This window comes from Apostichopus japonicus, chromosome 20 (genome assembly GCF_037975245.1).
Source record: "Apostichopus japonicus isolate 1M-3 chromosome 20, ASM3797524v1, whole genome shotgun sequence".
NCBI classification, from domain to species: Eukaryota; Metazoa; Echinodermata; class Holothuroidea; order Aspidochirotida; family Stichopodidae; genus Apostichopus; species Apostichopus japonicus.
In genome coordinates, this window is record NC_092580.1 from 7469357 (window position 1) to 7489319 (window position 19963).

The window sequence follows — 19963 nt, forward strand, 5'->3', positions numbered from 1 at the left end:
AAACTGACTCACCTACAAACTTGCCCTGCCATCCTGTATATTTTGCATTTTTTTTTTGTCAGCAAAGATTGAGAGGTCCGCACGCATGGATAAACACATATCATAGAAACTGACTACGTGTGTGTGCGTGAGAGTTTGTAAGAGGATGACACTCGGTACTATATGTACATACAAGGATAGAGCACTTGCTTAATCTTCCTTCACAAATACAAACAGTAACATAATTTCTGTTTGCCCTTCAGGAATGGTTCGTAAACCAAAGCGAGTGGTTTTTTTTCTTCTTCCATTTGGTTTGCTAGCTCAGTGTACCAATCTGACTGTACGATCTAAATTGCTATGTAGGATAAATTTCATTACGGTGTATTGCAGAAATGACAAACCCTCTACATGTTTCCCAGTTACGTATAATGGAGAGGGACAATTTGTCAATAAAGAAAGGGATGACAAATTTTTGCAGAATATCACTGTTATTGGGGTGATATTTAAAAGACATTGGATCACCCACATGTGATAAATTCATTATTGATGTCAGGGCACTGGGATGTAGACATTGTTTGCAGTGAAATGTTTAATTAGAAGTATTAAAGGGGGCAATTTTTAATTAGTAACGTTAAACTGAGGGAAAGATTTGACGTGAGAGAAATGGAAGACATGAAAACGGAGATTTTATTGCACTGTTCATAAAATGTATGTTTCCCTCCGTTTGCTGCTAGTTAATTGTAATTGCCGAATTCTGCTCTCTGAGTTTATAGTTTTGTGTGTGTGTGTGTTGGTGCTTGCACACATGTGTGTGTTAAATTACGATAATTAGTGTGTTTTCTATTTTTCTCCACACTCTAAACTTTCTAGCATGGAGTGCACATAGTGTACACTGTACCAGATCGATGTATGAATCACAGTATGTATTAAATGACAAACATCTGTACATCTCTGCAGGCTTGCACATTACCTTCAATCAGTATAAAAACAGTATGAAAATTAACAACCTTACCGAAACAATTGTTTGATCTAATAGTCATAATTTGTATGCAAAGCTTATAATCATGAATTATACATACTTAACAACAGATGATGTGAAAGCTATAAAATATTTCACGGTTTTTCTCTTAATTGCTTCCAAACGAGAAATGACTTATTCCTTAACGCAGTGACACTGCGTTCCGATAGGACGCATGATACAGCAAGCCCATATAGACATAATCTAGCTCAGCTTGGGGTCGTAACATGCACCTTTCACTGATCATTGCAAGTTTGGCTAGGCCTGTACGTAGCTGCATTGTTTTGTGATTCATCAGCGATGTTGAACTCAGTGTGTGAAATGTGAACAGCATTAACATACGTGGTAAAGTAGGCCCATCCTTATAACTGTGATATGGTAGTAATATTCAGTACGTACGGGTCCCTCCCTCGTAGAAGGCAACTATTTCATACATCGTAACTCAATCATTTATTCAACGAGGGACGACTATCACAGATATATTAATACTAGTTACTATTAATAATTACACAATAAAATGTGAAACTACAGTATATGAAATCTACGCATAATTATTCAATATTAAATTGCTAATTAGTGGTTACTGATTCTAGTTTACATTGAAAAAAAATTATTAGCATACATTTACGATAAATTTTATATTTAAATATTAAAGCAATTTGAAAAATTATGTATTATAAAGCAATACTAATATTCAAGATGAGGGGGAGTTTTATCTCCTGGCACAGATTGCTTTACTTTTCGTCCAGGAATGTCAGGAACCAAGTTTATTTGCTAAAATTTTGCACAAATGAATAAGGAACATTGAGTTATTCTGGGGTCATTTAAAATTGATGCAAAAAAAGGAAGCAAAGCGGATAAAACATGATATTCAAATACCAATTCTCTCCCAGCCCTCATCCAGTGCCACCCAGAGAGAAGACCAGTTTCGTGAACTCCATGGTGAAACTAACTGGAATAATTAAACTAGATGTCCACTTGCAAATAGTTTGACTCAAAATTGAACTCCAGGACAATTCAATAATACTATTCCACTGCATATAATACCCAGATCATTCTGAGAGTAATAGTCAGTAGTGATATATATATGATGTATGAAGAATTTAAGTGTTATTGACAAAAATGTAATAATTTGTGATATATATCCAAATGTTGCTGGTTGGAACAAGTCCATACAAGAATTTACATTGTAATTCCAATCTAGATATTACAAAAATGATATATGGACAGAATGAAACAAACCTATTATATAGGTATAGTCTTAAATCGAGGAACAGAGTCAATATTATCGTATTGCTTATATGTGCAAATGCAACAAATAGTAAACTCAGACACATGACTAGTTTGGTAGGTTTTTTTTGCATTATTTGAGAATACATGTACAGTAGTTAGGTGAGACACACCTGAAACAATGTCATACTTTTAATTCATATTGAGTTGAGCTTTGATGAGATGCCAGAAAAAACTGATAATCATGTTAAATCGAGCAGTGTGGATTGAGGTTAATCTCTCTGTTTCTTGCACGTAAAAAGTTTCCATTCTACAACTTTCAACCCAAGACAGAACTGTCTAACATGGAGTTACATACCCATCCAGTTGGCCAAATTAAGATGTTTTTAAGGTTTGAAGCTTTCAGTTGAGCAAATTGCTGGCGACATGTGGATTTCAATTTGTAGCAGGATTGTTGCTATGGATATCGAGGACAAAGAATGTCTCACTAGACCATATTCCTAAATAAACTAATTTAGATCGTATGCACTGAAAAGCTATTCCAATGGTTCGCCTTGTTAGATTATTCTTCCAAAAGAAAACTGAACAAGGAATTATACCTTTGCTGTAGTTGAATAAATCATGCATGAGATGTGAAGTACCTAGATGCTCCAATTAACAGATTATACACAGATATGGTCTAAATGTGTACGTGGGACACAAATATATATACCTCGATGAAGTCTGCTTTAAACACCAAAACAATAACAACCACAACGAAACAGTTTTCAACTTTTGACGTGTATGAAAGAGTTACTGTGGGTATGACATGACAGAGATGTGAGTAACATCTCACAGGTACAAATTCACAACAATTAGCATAAGATTATGTTGTGTTAGGTATCAAATTAACACTGAGTTTTTAAAGTTCCCCTTGCTGATATATGGCTCTACAAAGTGACATGCACATTAATAAAAACAAAAATTTCAAAACCTTTCATAAACACTAAAGTTTACTGAAAATGACCAAAAATTGAACTACTTCAAATTTAGGGAATAAATTCTAGATCTTGGAAACAACTCCTACAGCAGCACTGGCAACGAAGAAATCTGTACAGATATCAAGTGAATGGGATTTACAATGTGTCCTTAAGGTTTGTAATTATTACAAAACTTGGCTTTGCCTATCTAAGTTTGCAAAAAGAGAAGCATTTATAAAACACTTAACAATTTTCTTACATGTTCAGAAGTACATTGTTAATTGCCACCACTTTTGCTTAAAAAATTGTAGACTTTCAAAATTTTGTGTTTAAATCAATAATAATATTGCTATTTTGAGCTATGTACTATTTGTACATAATTTAAAAAAAAAAAAAAATCCTGAATCCCCTCAAGTTTTTAATCACAATGTCTTGCTATATAAACCGAGTGTATAAAGTTCAAGTATGGCACATTTAGTATTTCTCCTTTACGATGTTACACGATCTCTTTGACATTCATGATAAAATGTGCATTTGGAGATCTAAAATGTTAATGGGCCAGAGCATATATATATATATATATATATATATATATATAGTATGGCCTGTGGAGAGGACGTGTACTACAAGCACATTGAAATAATGTTAAGTTAGGGCTGAGTGGCTCTCACCTTGACGATACTCTCTGCCGAATACACCGCAATACCCCATCATTGCAGTAGTTTGTTACTCCAAATCCCTTGACAGACATGTCATCAAACACCACTCCATCCACAGAGTCTTTATTGCCGTTGAAATATCACCCACCAATACAGAACTCGTCACTCTCTGTACAAACACAAACTGCCGGATCGGTTAAGTTGCACTCGGATATACACACAGAAAGGACTGATCTCTTGTCGTCTGTCCTGGCCAAGTCCGCTATTGCAACTGTCCCTTCTCGCTGTGCTACGAACGGCTTATAAATTTATCGCCAAAATTTGTTTCATATCAAAAAACCTGGATTTTCAACAACCAGCCCCTCTCTCTCTCTACAGCTACACGTTGATGTTTTTTAATAACTGGTCCACATGTTCATTTGTGATATATTCAGAAAGCTATACAATAGTGCTCAACCATGCAGAAAATAAGTAAATGAATGGCAAAACGGAGCCTGTTGCGTGTGTCGTTGGCGAATCTCTCTTCAATAGACAGAGAATAAAAAAAATAAAACGAGGCATTGTATAGTAGAAGAGGGAGGAGGGAAAAAATGCTTGTGACCTGATTCATGAATATTGAACTGGCAGAAGAATAGATAACTGTGAAATTTTGCTAGTAATATAAAAATATTAAAAAAAAAGAAAAAAAAAAACTATAAAAGAAAAAAACCTAAAAAAAAAAAGGAATAGAAAAAAAAAAACAGTTAAGTTTCATTACAGAGGTGATACAATTCACAAATTGGACTGGGTACGACTGGTGTTAGGCTAGAGAAAGAAAGAATCGTTTAGGGAGCGTATGGAACATTGATTATTGTTATATTGACTACAGTGGTGGAGCAATCAACACCTCCAAAATGGAGCATGTGTAGATCTAGCAAGAGGAAAGAAATAACACAACTGTGCATATTCCCACAATTTGTAATTTAAAAAAAGGTCATATTAAAAGGGGAAAAAAAAATAAATCCTAACCAATCGTAAGGAGTCATACTTAGTTGTACTTTATACATTAAAATAAAATAGCTCTAAATAACCCTTTTATTATGGTTGGGCATTCATCTGTTGGCCATTTAAATTTATTGAAAAGAACCATACAAATTTAATAAACGAATGTGTTCTTGTTTTTCTTAAAACTGCTAAAATTACATTTAAAATGTCTCCCTTGAATGATCTATCTGTGTCTTTTGGCTTCTATTTTTTCACTTTTTGAAGAACTGATGCCATCAGGTGTTGAACTGTTTATTAATCATAAAATATATATATTGATAAAATGATGAATTATTAAGTTATTAAATTATCTTGCTTTCTCCTGTTTTTTCTTAACTCATCATTTTGTACTGTAACTGAAGCTATTATATAGTTTCTGGCACTTCTTCAATAAATTCCATAAGATTATGAAGGAGAATATTAAACCTAAATGGGTTTTTATACAGATTCATCAAATCCTTACATGAAGCTAGATATAGCCTCATTTACTACAAAGCATCAATCTTATAGCATAACAGATACCTGTAGGGGGTGGGGGAGGGGGTGATAAAGCCTTGAGGTCACATGACCTGATCTCACTTACACGTTAAAGCAGTACGCTTTATTTAATCCTATACCCTTGCAGCAATTGATACCCTGAGTTAATTTGGTTAAGAGGTCAAGTGACCTTTAATATAGCCTTTATCACAGTACCTACCCTTATAGGAATTGATGCCCTGATATTTACTATTTGCATGTATTCCATACTGCACTGTAAAGTTGCCAGTGCTGCTATTTACTATGTGCAATTATTCCATACTGCACTGTAAAGTTGCCAGTGTTGCTATTTACTATGTGCAATTATTCCATACTGCACTGTAAAGTTGCCAGTGTTGCTATTTACTGTGCAATTATTCCATACTGCACTGTAAAGTTGCCAGTGCTGCTATTTACTATGTGCAATTATTCCATACTGCACTGTAAAGTTGCCAGTGTTGCTATTTACTATGTGCAATTATTCCATACTGCACTGTAAAGTTGCCAGTGCTGCTATTTACTATGTGCAATTTTTCCATACTGCACTGTAAAGTTGCAAGTGCTGCTATTTATTTGCAATTATTCCATACTGCACTGTAATGGTTGCCAATGTTTCCAAGTTTACTTAGGTACAGTCAGTGGTTCTCATTGGCATAGACAAAACATGTTTACAATGAACCACATGAAATACCATATTTAAGACGTACAGTCCACAGAGCTATAGATCAGCTGACCAGGAACCTTTATGCCCTCATACCAGGATCTTCCAGAAGAACTGAGACATGATCCACCCTACACTTCCTCCCTCCTCATATTTGGCACTAAGAATGACATCTTAAACAATCGACTCATGTTACAAAAATCACTCTGATCGCCCTCAACAACCCCCGAAACTCTAGAAAACTTTTCTGACATCTGGAAAGATATCATGTCCTACAGAAAATTTGTTGCAACCCACTGTCTGAATGGCACCCCATATATTGTGGACCATTGCCATTTGTTGCCACCCACTGTCGGGATGGCACCCCATATATTGTGGACCATTGCCATAAATTACATGGAGCCTTGCTGTGCACTAGATTCTTACAACATAACGCGACTGAATTGTTATATACATAACACCAGCAGTGTCCTAAAATACTAACACTTAAATTAAATTGTATTTATCTTTATCGTGTCGGTTATTTAGTTTTATTAAATTCAGGCAGGAATCCCTTCTCTCCTTGTTGGGCAGTTGTTCCACTCACTCTCCTAGCCAGTTAATATCAGTGTAATAGTAATTACTGTACTATAATACATCCTAATAAATATTGCATTCATAGTAGTATTATATGGTGGTATATAGACCACAGACTCGGTATATTATACCAGAAGAAGTGATATAGTTTAATTAAAATTAAAACAAACCAAATAGAGAATTGCTTGGAATGTATATAGTCAATATGTTTGTCACACACTGAAGTCTTGAGTTGTTCTGTATGTGCCTTTTGTATCAGATTGTATGTGATGTCATACATATGACTGAAAAAATCATTTGAAAGATTGACTAGACAAATAATCTGTTTAAACACTGCTTCCAAAAACAATAAATGATGATTGAAGAGAGGTAGGAAATAATGATAATCAGCAGGCTGCAGTTTTTCCAATGATCGTGATAATTTCATACTGTTTTTTTTCCCCACTGTGGTTCAGGTTTGGTAATTAAGAATTACTTAATTAAGTATAATTTGTATGGTGATAAAGTCTACAAGTTTTAAATAGATGGCATATTTACAACCGTCATTAAAAGACATCGGTATGAGACCTACCCCTACCCCTGTCCCCACCCACTTCTCCTTACACCCCAACCCTTGGCTTCTACTGATGTCTTTCTGTGAATGAACTTGAAACTTAACATGACATGGTAGCCAATAAGAATAAAAATATAAAAATTCATTTTTTTTGCACATTTGTAACCGAAACCCCCCTCTCCCTTCCCCAGGGCAGTTCCCATTTTACTGTACTAGTAATTAGTATGTTCAACTACAGAACATATTCCTACAAAGCTAAAATGACATTAAACGAATCATGAACCTAACATATCATGAACCTACTTATATACATATATATACATATAACCTTGTAAATTATAAGTTATAAGTTTGTAATCAATATTTGTAACCATCTTCAAACAATCAAGACCAAAAGGTTCATACAGATGTGCTACTTTATACACCTAAACTACAGGTAGAAACTGTTGCAGCGTATTCATTTATCACACATGCGACATTTCACTTTGTTACACATTTGGCCAGTAAGATAAACAATGTTGAAAAGTTGCATCCTATCAAATCGAAGGTAGCCTAGCCTTCAAGCAGGAGTCTGTTTCACGATTAGAAACGTCGCCGGGAAAAACTCATTATGAGTGAGCTTTCAAGCAATTGTCATCATTAATAAATCAATATCATACAATTGGTCATAACTTCATGCAGTCTTTTCAGTTTTATAGAATAAATTATTCTTACAACATGCCACACCCATTTCATTATTACTTTTTTTTTTTGGGTACAGTAAAAGTATATACTGGGCTTCATAGTGAAAAAATTTACCTCACATAGAATGACTATTTGAAGGAAAAACAGAGGCAAACTGGAATGAAAAATGTTTGGATCAAAAGTAGGAAGAAATTTATAGCAAGAACTACAGAAAAGCATTTACAGAAGTGAAAGAGAGGTCAGCTCCCATCAGTCAATATTTCAGATTGCTTTATTCGTATTTATTTTATCTGTTATTATTTTCATCTTTTATGGAAGGTAGCTTTGTAGTAAGTCTCTACTTTAATAAACTAAATATGTTTTGATACATTCTTCTGCTGTTACTTAATGAAAAGTTGACACTATTATGGCACCTAGCTCTGTTGATCCAGCGATATTCTTGAAGCTTCCACAAACATCAATGTGATCAGGTAGTAAATCATGGTGCATGTAATTTACCAGAAAAAGAAAGAAAAAAAACATTGCCTAGTTTGGGAGATATTCTAGTTTTGTTATGATAGCTTGGGAGCTGTCATTCTGTTAATCTGTGAATTGTTATAGTCCTACAAGGATCTGAAACAGTTTGACAGTTTCTTTAGTTAGTTTTTAAGGTTTAAAACCGGTGCTGTGACCGAGTGGATAAAGGCGTTGGCATCTGAAGCAATGAGGCTTAGCAATCGGTAGCTTCCGGGTTCGATACACGGCCGGGTCATGGTAAGGTGGGTTTTTCATCCAAGAGCAATCTACGGTTTTCCCATCTGAAATGACTTTCTAAGTTGAACTGAATCCAAATTATTGTTAAAATGTTAAATTGGAAGCCACCTGAAGTGTTAGTTGCAATCCATAAGCCCTTGCAGGTTTCTCCCACATTTGTGGTCGCTTAAGGGTCGTAAAAAAAAAGAAGAAGTAATTGCTGATTATTATCAAATGTTAAACAGAGTTGACACTGAAGCTGATGCCATCATTAGGTCATTTTAAGAGGTTATGCAAAAGCCCAACGTATGAGATATCACAAAAGTAAGTAATAAATCTTGTTTTACAAACTACAAACTACTACTTCTAATTGTGCAAAGAAATACCGAGTACAATTATTGAGTACAATTAAGCCACTGAAGCGTTACTGCATGTATTGCTTAATGAGCTGTTTAGAAGATTAACCAATGCAGAGCTGTTAATTGTGTCATTTATATGTCACACATTATATACCACGGACTTACATATGATCAATTTGTAATGAACACAAGTAGGTTTACTATAACCTGTGTGGTGATAGTGTGTAAATGTACCTGAGAAGTACATTACTATTAATGACAAAACCAGTTAAATGACAATTCAATAATTGTTTCAAGCTGGAATTTTGTTACACTTCAGCACGAAATGACAAATTCACATATTACTTCCATAAATTACTGTGGATACATCCTTCGTGTTAGGTTGTAACAAATTTATCAAATAAAATTATGAAGAAAATATCTTGTTTAATTTTTAATTTAGTCTAGTCATTAAACTGGTAAAAACCTTAAAGATTATGGGTTTTGTATTAATTTTTCTTCTTTTTCAAGTTACATTTTGGTTTCTGTCAAAAGGGAATATTAATAAACATTCGTATCTCTGTAATCTAACAATGTAAGATATATCTAATTAAAATGAAAATTAATGAAAATATAAGATAAGGTTCAGATAAGGGCAAGGGTGGATCTGAAAGGGAAAAAACTGTGTGAACAGTGTACACACACACACACACACATACATATGGGATTGTACAGGTCTCAAGAAAAATGTTACAACTGAAAATTTAAGGCAAAAAAAGTAATAAATAAAGCACACATATATCAGCATGTAAGGATCTGAAAAAAAAATACTCTAAAAGATGAAAATGTAGCTATATAGTATATTTCCAGTCAACCAGAAGCCATTTCAATATTTATGCCAATTTTGAAATATTGATTTTCTCATGACATCTCAATCAATTTTTTTATTCTTCTTTTTGGCCATTCTGACTTCATCAAGACTTGACTGAATTTCTCCGTTCTTATATGTCCTTAAAAGCTATCCATGGTAGTTACTGACATATCGTGGTGGAAATCAATACCAGTTTGAAGTAGTCAAATATAGTTTAGAAGATTGCTACCTATGTTTTTCATTCAACACCAGAAACACCCCATCCATAGTTTGGTACCGTCCATATTATTATTGCTTTCTTCAAAAGAAATTTTGAAATGACATGCATTATAGATTTTTAAATTTTTTCATCTTTCTCTCTTCTTGACTTTGGCAACAGATGGTGGATGCAATATTCATCATTATCATGAAAATTGATACCACTTTAATCGTTTCAAATGGAATTTAAATTACCCCAAAACTTTGAGCAAAACACCATGAATTAGATCAATATCATTTTGATATTATGTTATATAACTATGATATGGTTTAGTTAGCAGGTACGAGGCACATTGCAGATTTAAGAGTCACTCAGTGCCTTCCTACTCTTCTATCTCTCTTTTTGCATTTAGGGGGTGGGGGGTGGGGTCAAATTCCCTCGGCAAAATGTACCGCATAAATATAATATGTACATGCATTGATGCTACCAGCAGATTAGGGTTCCATATCATTGCCTTACTTTCAGCACTTTAACCTTCCTTGGTGAGAACAAGTTAGCGTTTCAAAAAATGATTCATAAAGGCAATATTATTCAAATAACACGCTGAGCTCATTTGGTGATACATTGGTAATGATACAGCAGTCACTAGACTTTATTTCAAGTTCATATCTGGTATTATCCATTTACAAAAAACCAGAAACACCATGTTTGAGTTAATCATTTTAAAGTCACACCCTTTTTGCTGTTCCTCAATTTTAACTGGTATGAACCATTTTCCCCCCTTTTTTTCTTCTGATGTAATGATCTAGCATAACTAAACATTAAACACATGTGTTTTTCATTTTCATCTCAAGGGTTTAGTTTGTTAGAAAAATTGAGAACAAGCTCACTGTCCTAAATTTCAAAGCCAAACCAATACAAATCCAAATAATTTGAAGTAATTTTTGTAATTGTAATTTTTGTAATTTCCTCATTTTTTTTTTATTGTTTTCATCTATCAGTGGAGAATATTATGTGGATAATATTTTCATTTATTCTGATATGTTCACTATTTTATTTGCCCTTAGTATGATTCTCCTTGAAATCTGAATGCATCCTTTAACACTGTAGTTTAAAATGGGTAAATAATATAACGAAAGAAACACAATACCTGCCTTTTTTCTTTTTGTGGTGACAAGTCCAAGAAATAAAATAATCATTTTTGGTTTCAAGCAAAATAATTTTTAATACCCCAAAAAATCCTTGCTTGCTTTGGTAAGTGACTGTGTAAATCTGTACCAGCATAATTCATTCAAGCACACAGTGTCTGTTTGTATTACAAGGAACAAACTCACTAAAAAATTTAATAGTTTTATGCTTGAGAAAAGTTTCTAATGGATTCTGTAGTGGCCTTCTTTATTGGTTGGAAGAACACCCAGTAACCAGAAAACCGTAACAGCAATGCAAGACAGCAACATGGGTTTGTATAGTGTAATGGACTGTTAATGAGTTTAAGCCAGTTTGGTTTACCAGGTCTGCCTTTGATGATTAAGAGTTTTGTCTTTGTGTTGGAGAATCGTTCTGAAGACAGAGTACTCATCATTTTATCATGTATGTACCACCATGTATGTACAACCATGTACAACCATGTATGTATCATGTATGTAAAACTGACGATACATAATCCCATACCAGCAATGACAGAACTCTTTTCATATTCTCAAACTTAGTCGGTTAGATTTACTTACAATCATTGACTATCTTGACGATATTTTGGGGAGAAAAAGGCGTTTTAGGGTCCTGCAGGAATGTTTTTTGGAAGACAAATATTCAGTTTTAATGCATAGATCTATGGACAGATACAATGTAAGTGCACTACTGTGATTTCATAGGCTATTAACCAGTGCATCAGTCTATTATGATACCATGTGTCTTCTGCAAATTATATAAGTTTGAGCTTGGAATTATTACAAGGAACAAAATAACAGACCCTCTATTATAATTTTACCTGCAAGGAATTGTTTATCTTAGAAAAAAGCTGGAAAGTTTACAAAGAGATGATGAGTAACTTTACAAAATTTTCATTAATATTCATAAATTTATTATTAAAGTCAATACAATTCTGTAGTAGTGGAAATTGATAGGAATCAACTTTTATGATGCATCTACAAGAGATTTGAAATTGTCTGAGTGAGTTGGATAATAAAGTCAAATATAAAGAGAAGAAATTTCTTTATAGTGAAATCTCTGAGACAGACTGTGTTGAACTTCCACACTGATAATTAAGTCCTTCTTCTACAGTAAACCAACTGATAAATATAAGAGACATTTAAAAAAAATATATATATAATTCGGGTTGAAATTTTAAAATCTAGTCCAAATAAAGCATGGCAGCCCGGAATAAATTTAGCCCTTCATATTTGATACTATCACTTTCAATGTTGACACATGTTACCATGGCAACCACACAAATAGAGACAACTCTCTGATATTAACTGCCCCTTTGTAAAAGCTGAAGGTGTAAGATACAAAAGTCATACCAATCATAGTCCTTTATTCCTTGCATCTCGTCACTTAACTGCATCCACACATGTAGGTTCTACCTCCTCCTGGATCAATGCATTATTCATCTCGCCAGTCGGAGATTCGTTCTCCAGGCAACGGCACAATAATCACGTTTGTTCAGCTCTCCTCTCTATTTTTTGTTGTTGTTGCACCGTTCCCACACAACAACATTACTACCACAACGTATCCCATTGAAGTAGTTAACCATGAATGGAATTACTAACACCCTACTACTATTACTACTACTACTAGCACAGACCTCCTGAAAAGGTCCCACTTGTGACCGGATTCAACCAAAGTACCTCTTGGTCAATAATGTTCCATCATCCTGGACAATACATGCCAATGGTTGCATTTGAGATTATAGTATTCTCTTTCCACTCAATACTTATAGTTGTTTGATGTCTTGAGCAACTAATGTACAAAGCCTATTGGTTTATAGCAACAAGGCAATTACACACGTCCAGTGCACCTACTACACTACGGTTAACAGTCTACTACCACCCTCTCTATCTGTTTCTATCTTGTGCCACTCAAAAACCCCTGGTTTGTTGACTCTGAATAGGGATCAATAACTTCCTTAAAAGAGTGTTCATTCAAGGTGATAAATGGCTCCTTTCAAAAACTTTATAGGGGTAGCAGTATAGTCTTCATATGATTTTGCATTTAACTGTACACAGATAACCTGTGTTCAATCAAGTGTTAGTAAGTGTCAGTCATAACTAGTACCAAACGACACTAAGCAGCATAATAACTAATGCCAATGGCGAGAGAGGGGCAGGGGATAGAAAAGGGAAGGGAGTGTAGTTCAACCAACCAATATCCTATTCCTTTACCTACCCCTTACTCCCCTCCCCTTCCCCTTCTCCTTCACCCCTCTTGTCAATCGATTTTCAGTTTCACTTGTAAAATGCCGGTTACAATTAACTTTCTGTGCACTAAGAGGTTGTTGCTCTCTGCCTTAATTTATACTTCTCTCTTTTGAGCGACAATGTATGTGTTGGAAGGGGAAGAGGGAAATGGGGAGAGGGAGAGGGCAGGGAGAGAGGGCAGGGAGAGAGAGGGCGGTCTGGAGGAGAGTGTGGAGCATACTGAAAATTCTCAACAGAAGAAGAAAGATGATGGAATGGTGCATACTTGAGAACTTTTTCTTCTTGGGGAAGTCAAACCTGCTCTTGACATCCTTGGAGTCTAGCCAGTTTGCTTGAAAAGTTTTCACAGGTGACCATTCCTTGGAAACAATTAGTTGTTAGCAGGAAACAATTAATTGTTAGCTGGTGGCTGAAATCTGGATCTGAATAAAATGAGAGAATATTAAACCAAAGGGTAAAATAATATTAAAAATAAACTGACAGAAGGATGAATTAAACTATGAACAAGGACTTTTTGAGATATATATATATCGCCTACAGTGGAATTACCACCTTCCTTACCGGTTTCGAGCCTCTGGACATACAATCAGCATCCATAGCCTAGTGGTTAGGGTGTCCGCATATAAAGCGGGAGGCCCGGGTTCGAATCTCGGTGAAGGCTAAAAGTTTTTTCACTGTTCTGGATTTTACAACTCATTACTTTTTCAATTATATATATATATATATATATTTATATATATATATATACGAACAAGGACTTTTTGAGATTCTCCATCCAGTAAGCCGGATCTCAGAAAACAGTTAAAAACTATCCTTTTTGAGAAATATCACAGTTAGACCCTTTTTATGGGAGCGCATTTGAACATTGCCTTGTGCTCTGGATACCTGCGCTATACAAAAAAACAGTTATTATTATTATTATAATATATATATTATAATATATATATTATAATATATATATATATTATAATATATATATATATTTATATATATATATATATATATATTATAATATGATCCATCACTATACGATATTTTGAAAATCACATGCTTACCTTGGAATAATTACTGTTGGTGCACTGTGTCACTATTAAAAGATGCTCCAATATGAAATAATTTAAAATGAATAGCACAGTCAAACGATAACTCGAAGAAGGAAAAGCTAATATGACAATAGTTTTATAAGGGGAAGTAAAACCTCTAAATTTGGACTCGGCCATGTGGCAATATTGACCTACGGTTACAATGTACACACAGTATACAATAAAACCCAAAGTGTGTAACATCATTGACAGAGAGTCCTAGAAGCATGCTGTGTGGGAAGTCTTTGAGAGTCATGAAAGAAAGAAAGAAAAAAATCCCCTTTAAAAGCAAATATTCGGCCAAACCTTTTACTGCATGCTCAATCCACATAATTGTGCTGACAAATGCGCACACAGTTCGTCAAGGGCGTCTTAAAATGTCACACAATTACAGGGAGCAATATACATTGGTTGTCCCCCAAAAATATTTTCCTTCATTTTCCCTCACTTTGCCCTTCCACATATTTCACTAGCCATATTTGTCTGTCATTTCGTTGAATATTTGATACAGTATGACAGGGGCTTTGGGGTATTACTTTGCATTTTCTTATAATAACAAAAAAAGGAGAAAAAAGGAAAATTACAGAAAGCATACTGTGTATGTATATGCAGTAAGTCGTTCTGGTTTCTTCATGTGTGTGTGTGTGGGTGTTTGTAATTCTGTTTCATCAACAGAATTATATAATTTAGTAGAACAAATTAGTTGTGAACCAAAACATCAAACTAGTAAATTGAGACAATTTCTATCTGTAACCTAATTTCTCACAGGACTTTTCATATACAAGAATGATAATGAAAGGCAAGTTAACATTATATATCCGTGAAGTAGAGTTTGGATATCTCCCTTTAATGCTAGCAATTTGTATCATATAACAAAGTAACCTATGTGTTTCCAACATGTCATCAGAACCTATGTCTTTGTCTTTATGGCATGTCAGCAAAAAGCTATGTGTTTAGGAAATTAGGCAAGTTTTACCAAACATTATTCAAAGTGGGGGTTGCCCCCCTTTTGAGGGTCGCCAAAATATTTTGGACAACAGGACATTTTCCGCAAGCTAATTTTAGACTGCAAATATTCGAGGGCCATCATGACTACCATCAGTTAAGGAGTCCAGGTCCGTCTCAGCACTTATAAAAGTCACCATATTCATAACCATTTAATAACAAAGTAATATCATTTTCAACTGATAAATGTGAGGAAGAGTTCCTACTAGGTGCATGTCACTTGCTCCTACGTCACTATATTCCACTTGCAAATTGATTTTAACCTGCGGGAACAAATTTCTTGAACCACCAATAGTTTTACCTTAAATTTTATACAATGTTTATATGAAGATAAATGAAGCTGAGATCCTTCTGCTTTACAATTATAATCCAACTGGATTAATTTTGTCTATTATTCTGACCTAATTTAAGGTGTTATTCTTAAACATTTCATTTTCACCTAGTTTAATTTAATTTATTTATTTAATACTTTTTTCTTTTTTTCCCCTTGCACCCGTATATTTCCAATGAAGAAGAAGAGGTCTGCCATTTTTTTTTTTTTTTTGCTCCACGTAGAAGAACATATTGTGTACGCAGCGCTATTTGATGGCAGCTCTACACATCTTACTCGTAAAGTTTCGTATTTTATCTACTAAGTTAGCATTTTCTGTGTTATGTACTTTCATACTTGTTCGCATAACCATCCTGGAGTTTATTGGATTATTCAATTTTGGCAAGTTGTGGCTGGATTTTGGAATAATCTTGAATATTTCTATTGCCTTCCAAAGGATCATTGCAATTCTGCCTATGCACTTTACTTCCATGGCTTTTCGCATTGCATACTCTAGTAGCGTTCTCCGTTCTTTAAGGTACCTGGTAAAGGAATCTGTGACTACTCAGCCATGTAAAAGACCTTTTGTTGATACCTATCGTTTAAGGAGGCAACGAACAAGGAGAGGAACAAAAGCTGGTTGCAGGTTTAAAAGACCTATTCATTCTTTGGTCAATGTTAGATCTTGTCAACAGAAAACTGTTAGTAACATGATTGTGTCGAGGGGAGTGGATTTTACCAATCTTGTTGATCTTTCTTTCTTACAAAGCGCTCCTTACAAAATCAATGATAATGATGACCGTTTCATTCAAACTTTGATACGTCCGAGATTTTATCGCCACACACAAACTAGTAAAACTGAAACTAGCATTAATCTTGTTGTAATCAATTGCAAAGATGAATCTAAGGGCCCTGGTCCTCAACCATTATCTGTTTGTTTGATTAATGTTCGATCAGTTAAAAACAAAGCTGTGTCAGTTGCCGATTATGTTTCCTCAGAGAAAATTGATGTCCTTGCAATTACTGAGACATGGCTAAGGGAACCAACAGACAACCATACATTACGCAATCTTGTTCCTAATGGTTATGATTTTAAGCATATACCTCGTCAAGCTAACAGGCCTGGTGGAGGTGTTGGCATTCTATACAATTCCTGTTTAACTGTGGAAGTGATAAGCTCAAATCGAAATAGCGGTTTCACTCATTTTGAACATATGAACTGCAGGGTCAGTAACAAGAATTCTCAATTTATTATGTGCGTCGTTTACAGACCCCCACCCTCTACCAAAAACGGACTCAAAAATACAGTATTTTTTGATGAATGGTCGCAATTTTTGGAGAGTCTTGCCTCGTCCATTGATAAGGTTGTTATTGTTGGCGATGTTAATTTTCATCTCGATAAAGAAAATGATCTTAGTACCAAGCGGTTCTGCAATTTGCTTGATGCTTACAGTTTTGTGCAAAACGTTACTGGACCCACCCAACGTGCGGGCCACACACTAGACACTGTTATAACCAACGAGTCCGCATCGAGTGGTTTTCTTTCTGGATCTCCGATAATCACCGATCCTAATCTTGGTGATGCCAATGGAAACTTAACCTGCGACCACTATGCTGTGCGTTTCAACCTTGATATGTGTAAACCAAAGCATCCACGGAAATGTATAACGTACCGAAGGTATCGCTCTATACAAATTTCAGACTTAGTGGATGACATAAGGAATAATGCCGAGCTAATGGTTACGAATCGTTCATTATGTGATTTGGTTGACATTTACAATAGCCAGTTGACACGCCTAATGGATATTCATGCACCAATAATCACGAAGTATATCACATTGCGTCCTAATGCACCTTGGTATTCTGATAGATTGAGAGATGCGAAACATAAGCGCCGTAAAGCTGAAAGAGTCTGGAGAAAATCAAAACTTACTGTTCATTTTCTGATTTACAAACAATCGTGCCGCGATGTAAATAAATTACTTGTCAAAGAAAAACAAAACTATTACTCAACTAAGATTACTGAATGTGGTAACGACATGAAGCAACTCTTTCAATTGACTCGCCACATTATGGGAGAAAATAGTAGCTTAACCTTGCCCGATCACACCTCGGCCGAGAATCTCGCAAATCAATTCAATGACTTTTTCATAGATAAAGTTGCTTCCATTCACCAACGTTTCGATAATAACGTCAGTTGGACGGACATAATGGAAGCCGATGTTACCTTTAATGGAGAATGCCTTTCACAATTTGAACCCACCAATGAGACTGAGATACGGGAATTAATTCTTCGTGTACCAAATAAATCGTGTTCAATGGATCCTTTGCCAACATGGATATTGAAGAGGTGTGTTGATGTTTTGCTCCCAATTATTACAGCCATTGTTAATAAATCCCTAGCCGAGTCTCTTGTTCCGCCATCATTCAAACAGTCGTGTGTAACTCCACTCCTGAAAAAAACTGGACTGAACAAAGACTCTCTTTTAAATTACCGACCTGTTTCGCAATTACCATTTGTGTCGAAACTAGTTGAAAGAGTAGTTGCAAACAGATTAAGTCACCACCTAGCTGTAAATGCACTGCACGATACCTATCAGTCTGCCTACAGGCAACACCACTCAACGGAGTCCGCTCTTTTGAAGGTGCACAACGACATAGCAGTTTCACTTGATTCGAAGTTTAATGTGGCTCTTATCTTACTTGACTTGTCCGCTGCTTTCGATGTCATCGACCACCAAATTTTGTTTCAACGTCTGGAAAAAACTTTTGGGGTTACACTAAATGCATTAAGCTGGTTTAAATCTTATATGACAGGAAGAAAGCAATGGGTCAAAATTGGCCAGACTTCGTCGACAGCTGTACAACTTAGCACTGGCGTCCCACAAGGCTCAGTACTTGGCCCCATCATTTATTGTATGTTCACCAAACCACTGTGTGAAATCATAAAGCGTCACCAAGTCAACTACCACTGCTACGCCGATGATACGCAACTCTACTTACAGTTCGATCCCAAAATGACATGGACAGAAATACAAGAAAAGTTGCAGGAATGTGTAAACAATGTTGGGATGTGGTTGAGGAGAAACAAACTTATGTTAAATGATGTTAAAACGGAACTTATTATTTTTTCACCTAAAACCCAATTGAAAGATGATGTAACTCCGCACATTACAGTTGGGACCAATACCATTTATCCTGCATCTATTGTTAAGAATTTAGGAGTTTACTTTGACTCTCATCTTACCATGGAGACCCAAGTTAATCATATTATCAAGTCTTGCTATTTCCATATTCGTAATATAGGTAGAATAAGAGATTTCATTACAACTGATGCATGTAAAATACTGGTGCAATCCCTCGTTACCTCTCGCCTCGATTATTGCAATTCTTTACTTTTTGGTATTTCACAGTCTCTAACAAACCGCCTACAACGCACACAAAATTGTGCAGCTCGCCTTATATCTAGAACTCCTCGTCGCAACCATATATCTCCTGTACTGTATGAACTACATTGGTTACCTGTACGTTTTAGATCAAAATTTAAGATTCTTTTACTTACCTTTAAGGCTCTTAATCACTTGACCCCTAGTTACATCACCAATGAGACCATACCATATATTCCGCCTAGATCCTTACGCTCAATGAATAAAAATTTACTTAGTGTGCCTTCTACCCGATCATCAACATATGAATTTAAACGTTTTGATTATACTGCTGCCACATTATGGAATAACTTACCCCAGGACATATGCAATATTAATATAGACTTAACGCAGTTCAAGAAATTACTTAAAACACTGTTTTTCAGAGCTGCCAACACAGATTAATGTACTTATTTTATACTTGCTGTACATACTTAATTTAGGTGTTTTTATTGTATTTTAGTCATAATTTTTCTATTTATTTTTCTATTTATGTTTTAATATTTCTATTTTTCTATACAATCTTAACTTTTACATCCTTTTTAACTTTTTGTACTTTTAACGATTTTTTTATCTTTTGCTGTAAAGCGCTTTAGAGCAATTTTTTAATTGAATAAGGCGCTATATAAATCTCGTGTAATAATAATAATAATAATATTGAAAATCTGCACACTACAGTATATATCATAGTCTCCATATCCAGGGAAAGTCATCCCTTATGCTGGGA

At 35.0% G+C, this 19963-nt stretch overlaps 2 protein-coding genes across 5 annotated transcripts in view; one reads left to right on the forward strand and one right to left on the reverse strand.

Moving 5' to 3' along the window:
- Nucleotides 1-19963, reverse strand: part of LOC139961128 (uncharacterized) — a 62411-nt gene that overhangs the window by 32148 nt on the left and 10300 nt on the right. For 2 of the 4 annotated variants that reach the window (XM_071960034.1, XM_071960035.1), the window contains exon 3: nt 13680-13836. In XM_071960034.1, the coding sequence (XP_071816135.1) occupies nt 13680-13724 (45 nt within the window). In that variant the 5' untranslated portion in view covers nt 13725-13836. Of the gene's footprint in view, nt 1-3857; nt 4339-12517; nt 13325-13679; nt 13837-19963 lie in introns of those variants that run through there. The other 2 variants (XM_071960037.1, XM_071960036.1) reach the window with 2 other exon arrangements.
- On the forward strand, nt 16070-19890 carry LOC139961127 (uncharacterized). The gene has a single exon (XM_071960033.1). It carries the CDS (start codon nt 16087-16089, stop codon nt 19639-19641), a length of 3555 nt encoding a protein of 1184 aa, XP_071816134.1. The 5' UTR covers nt 16070-16086; the 3' UTR covers nt 19642-19890.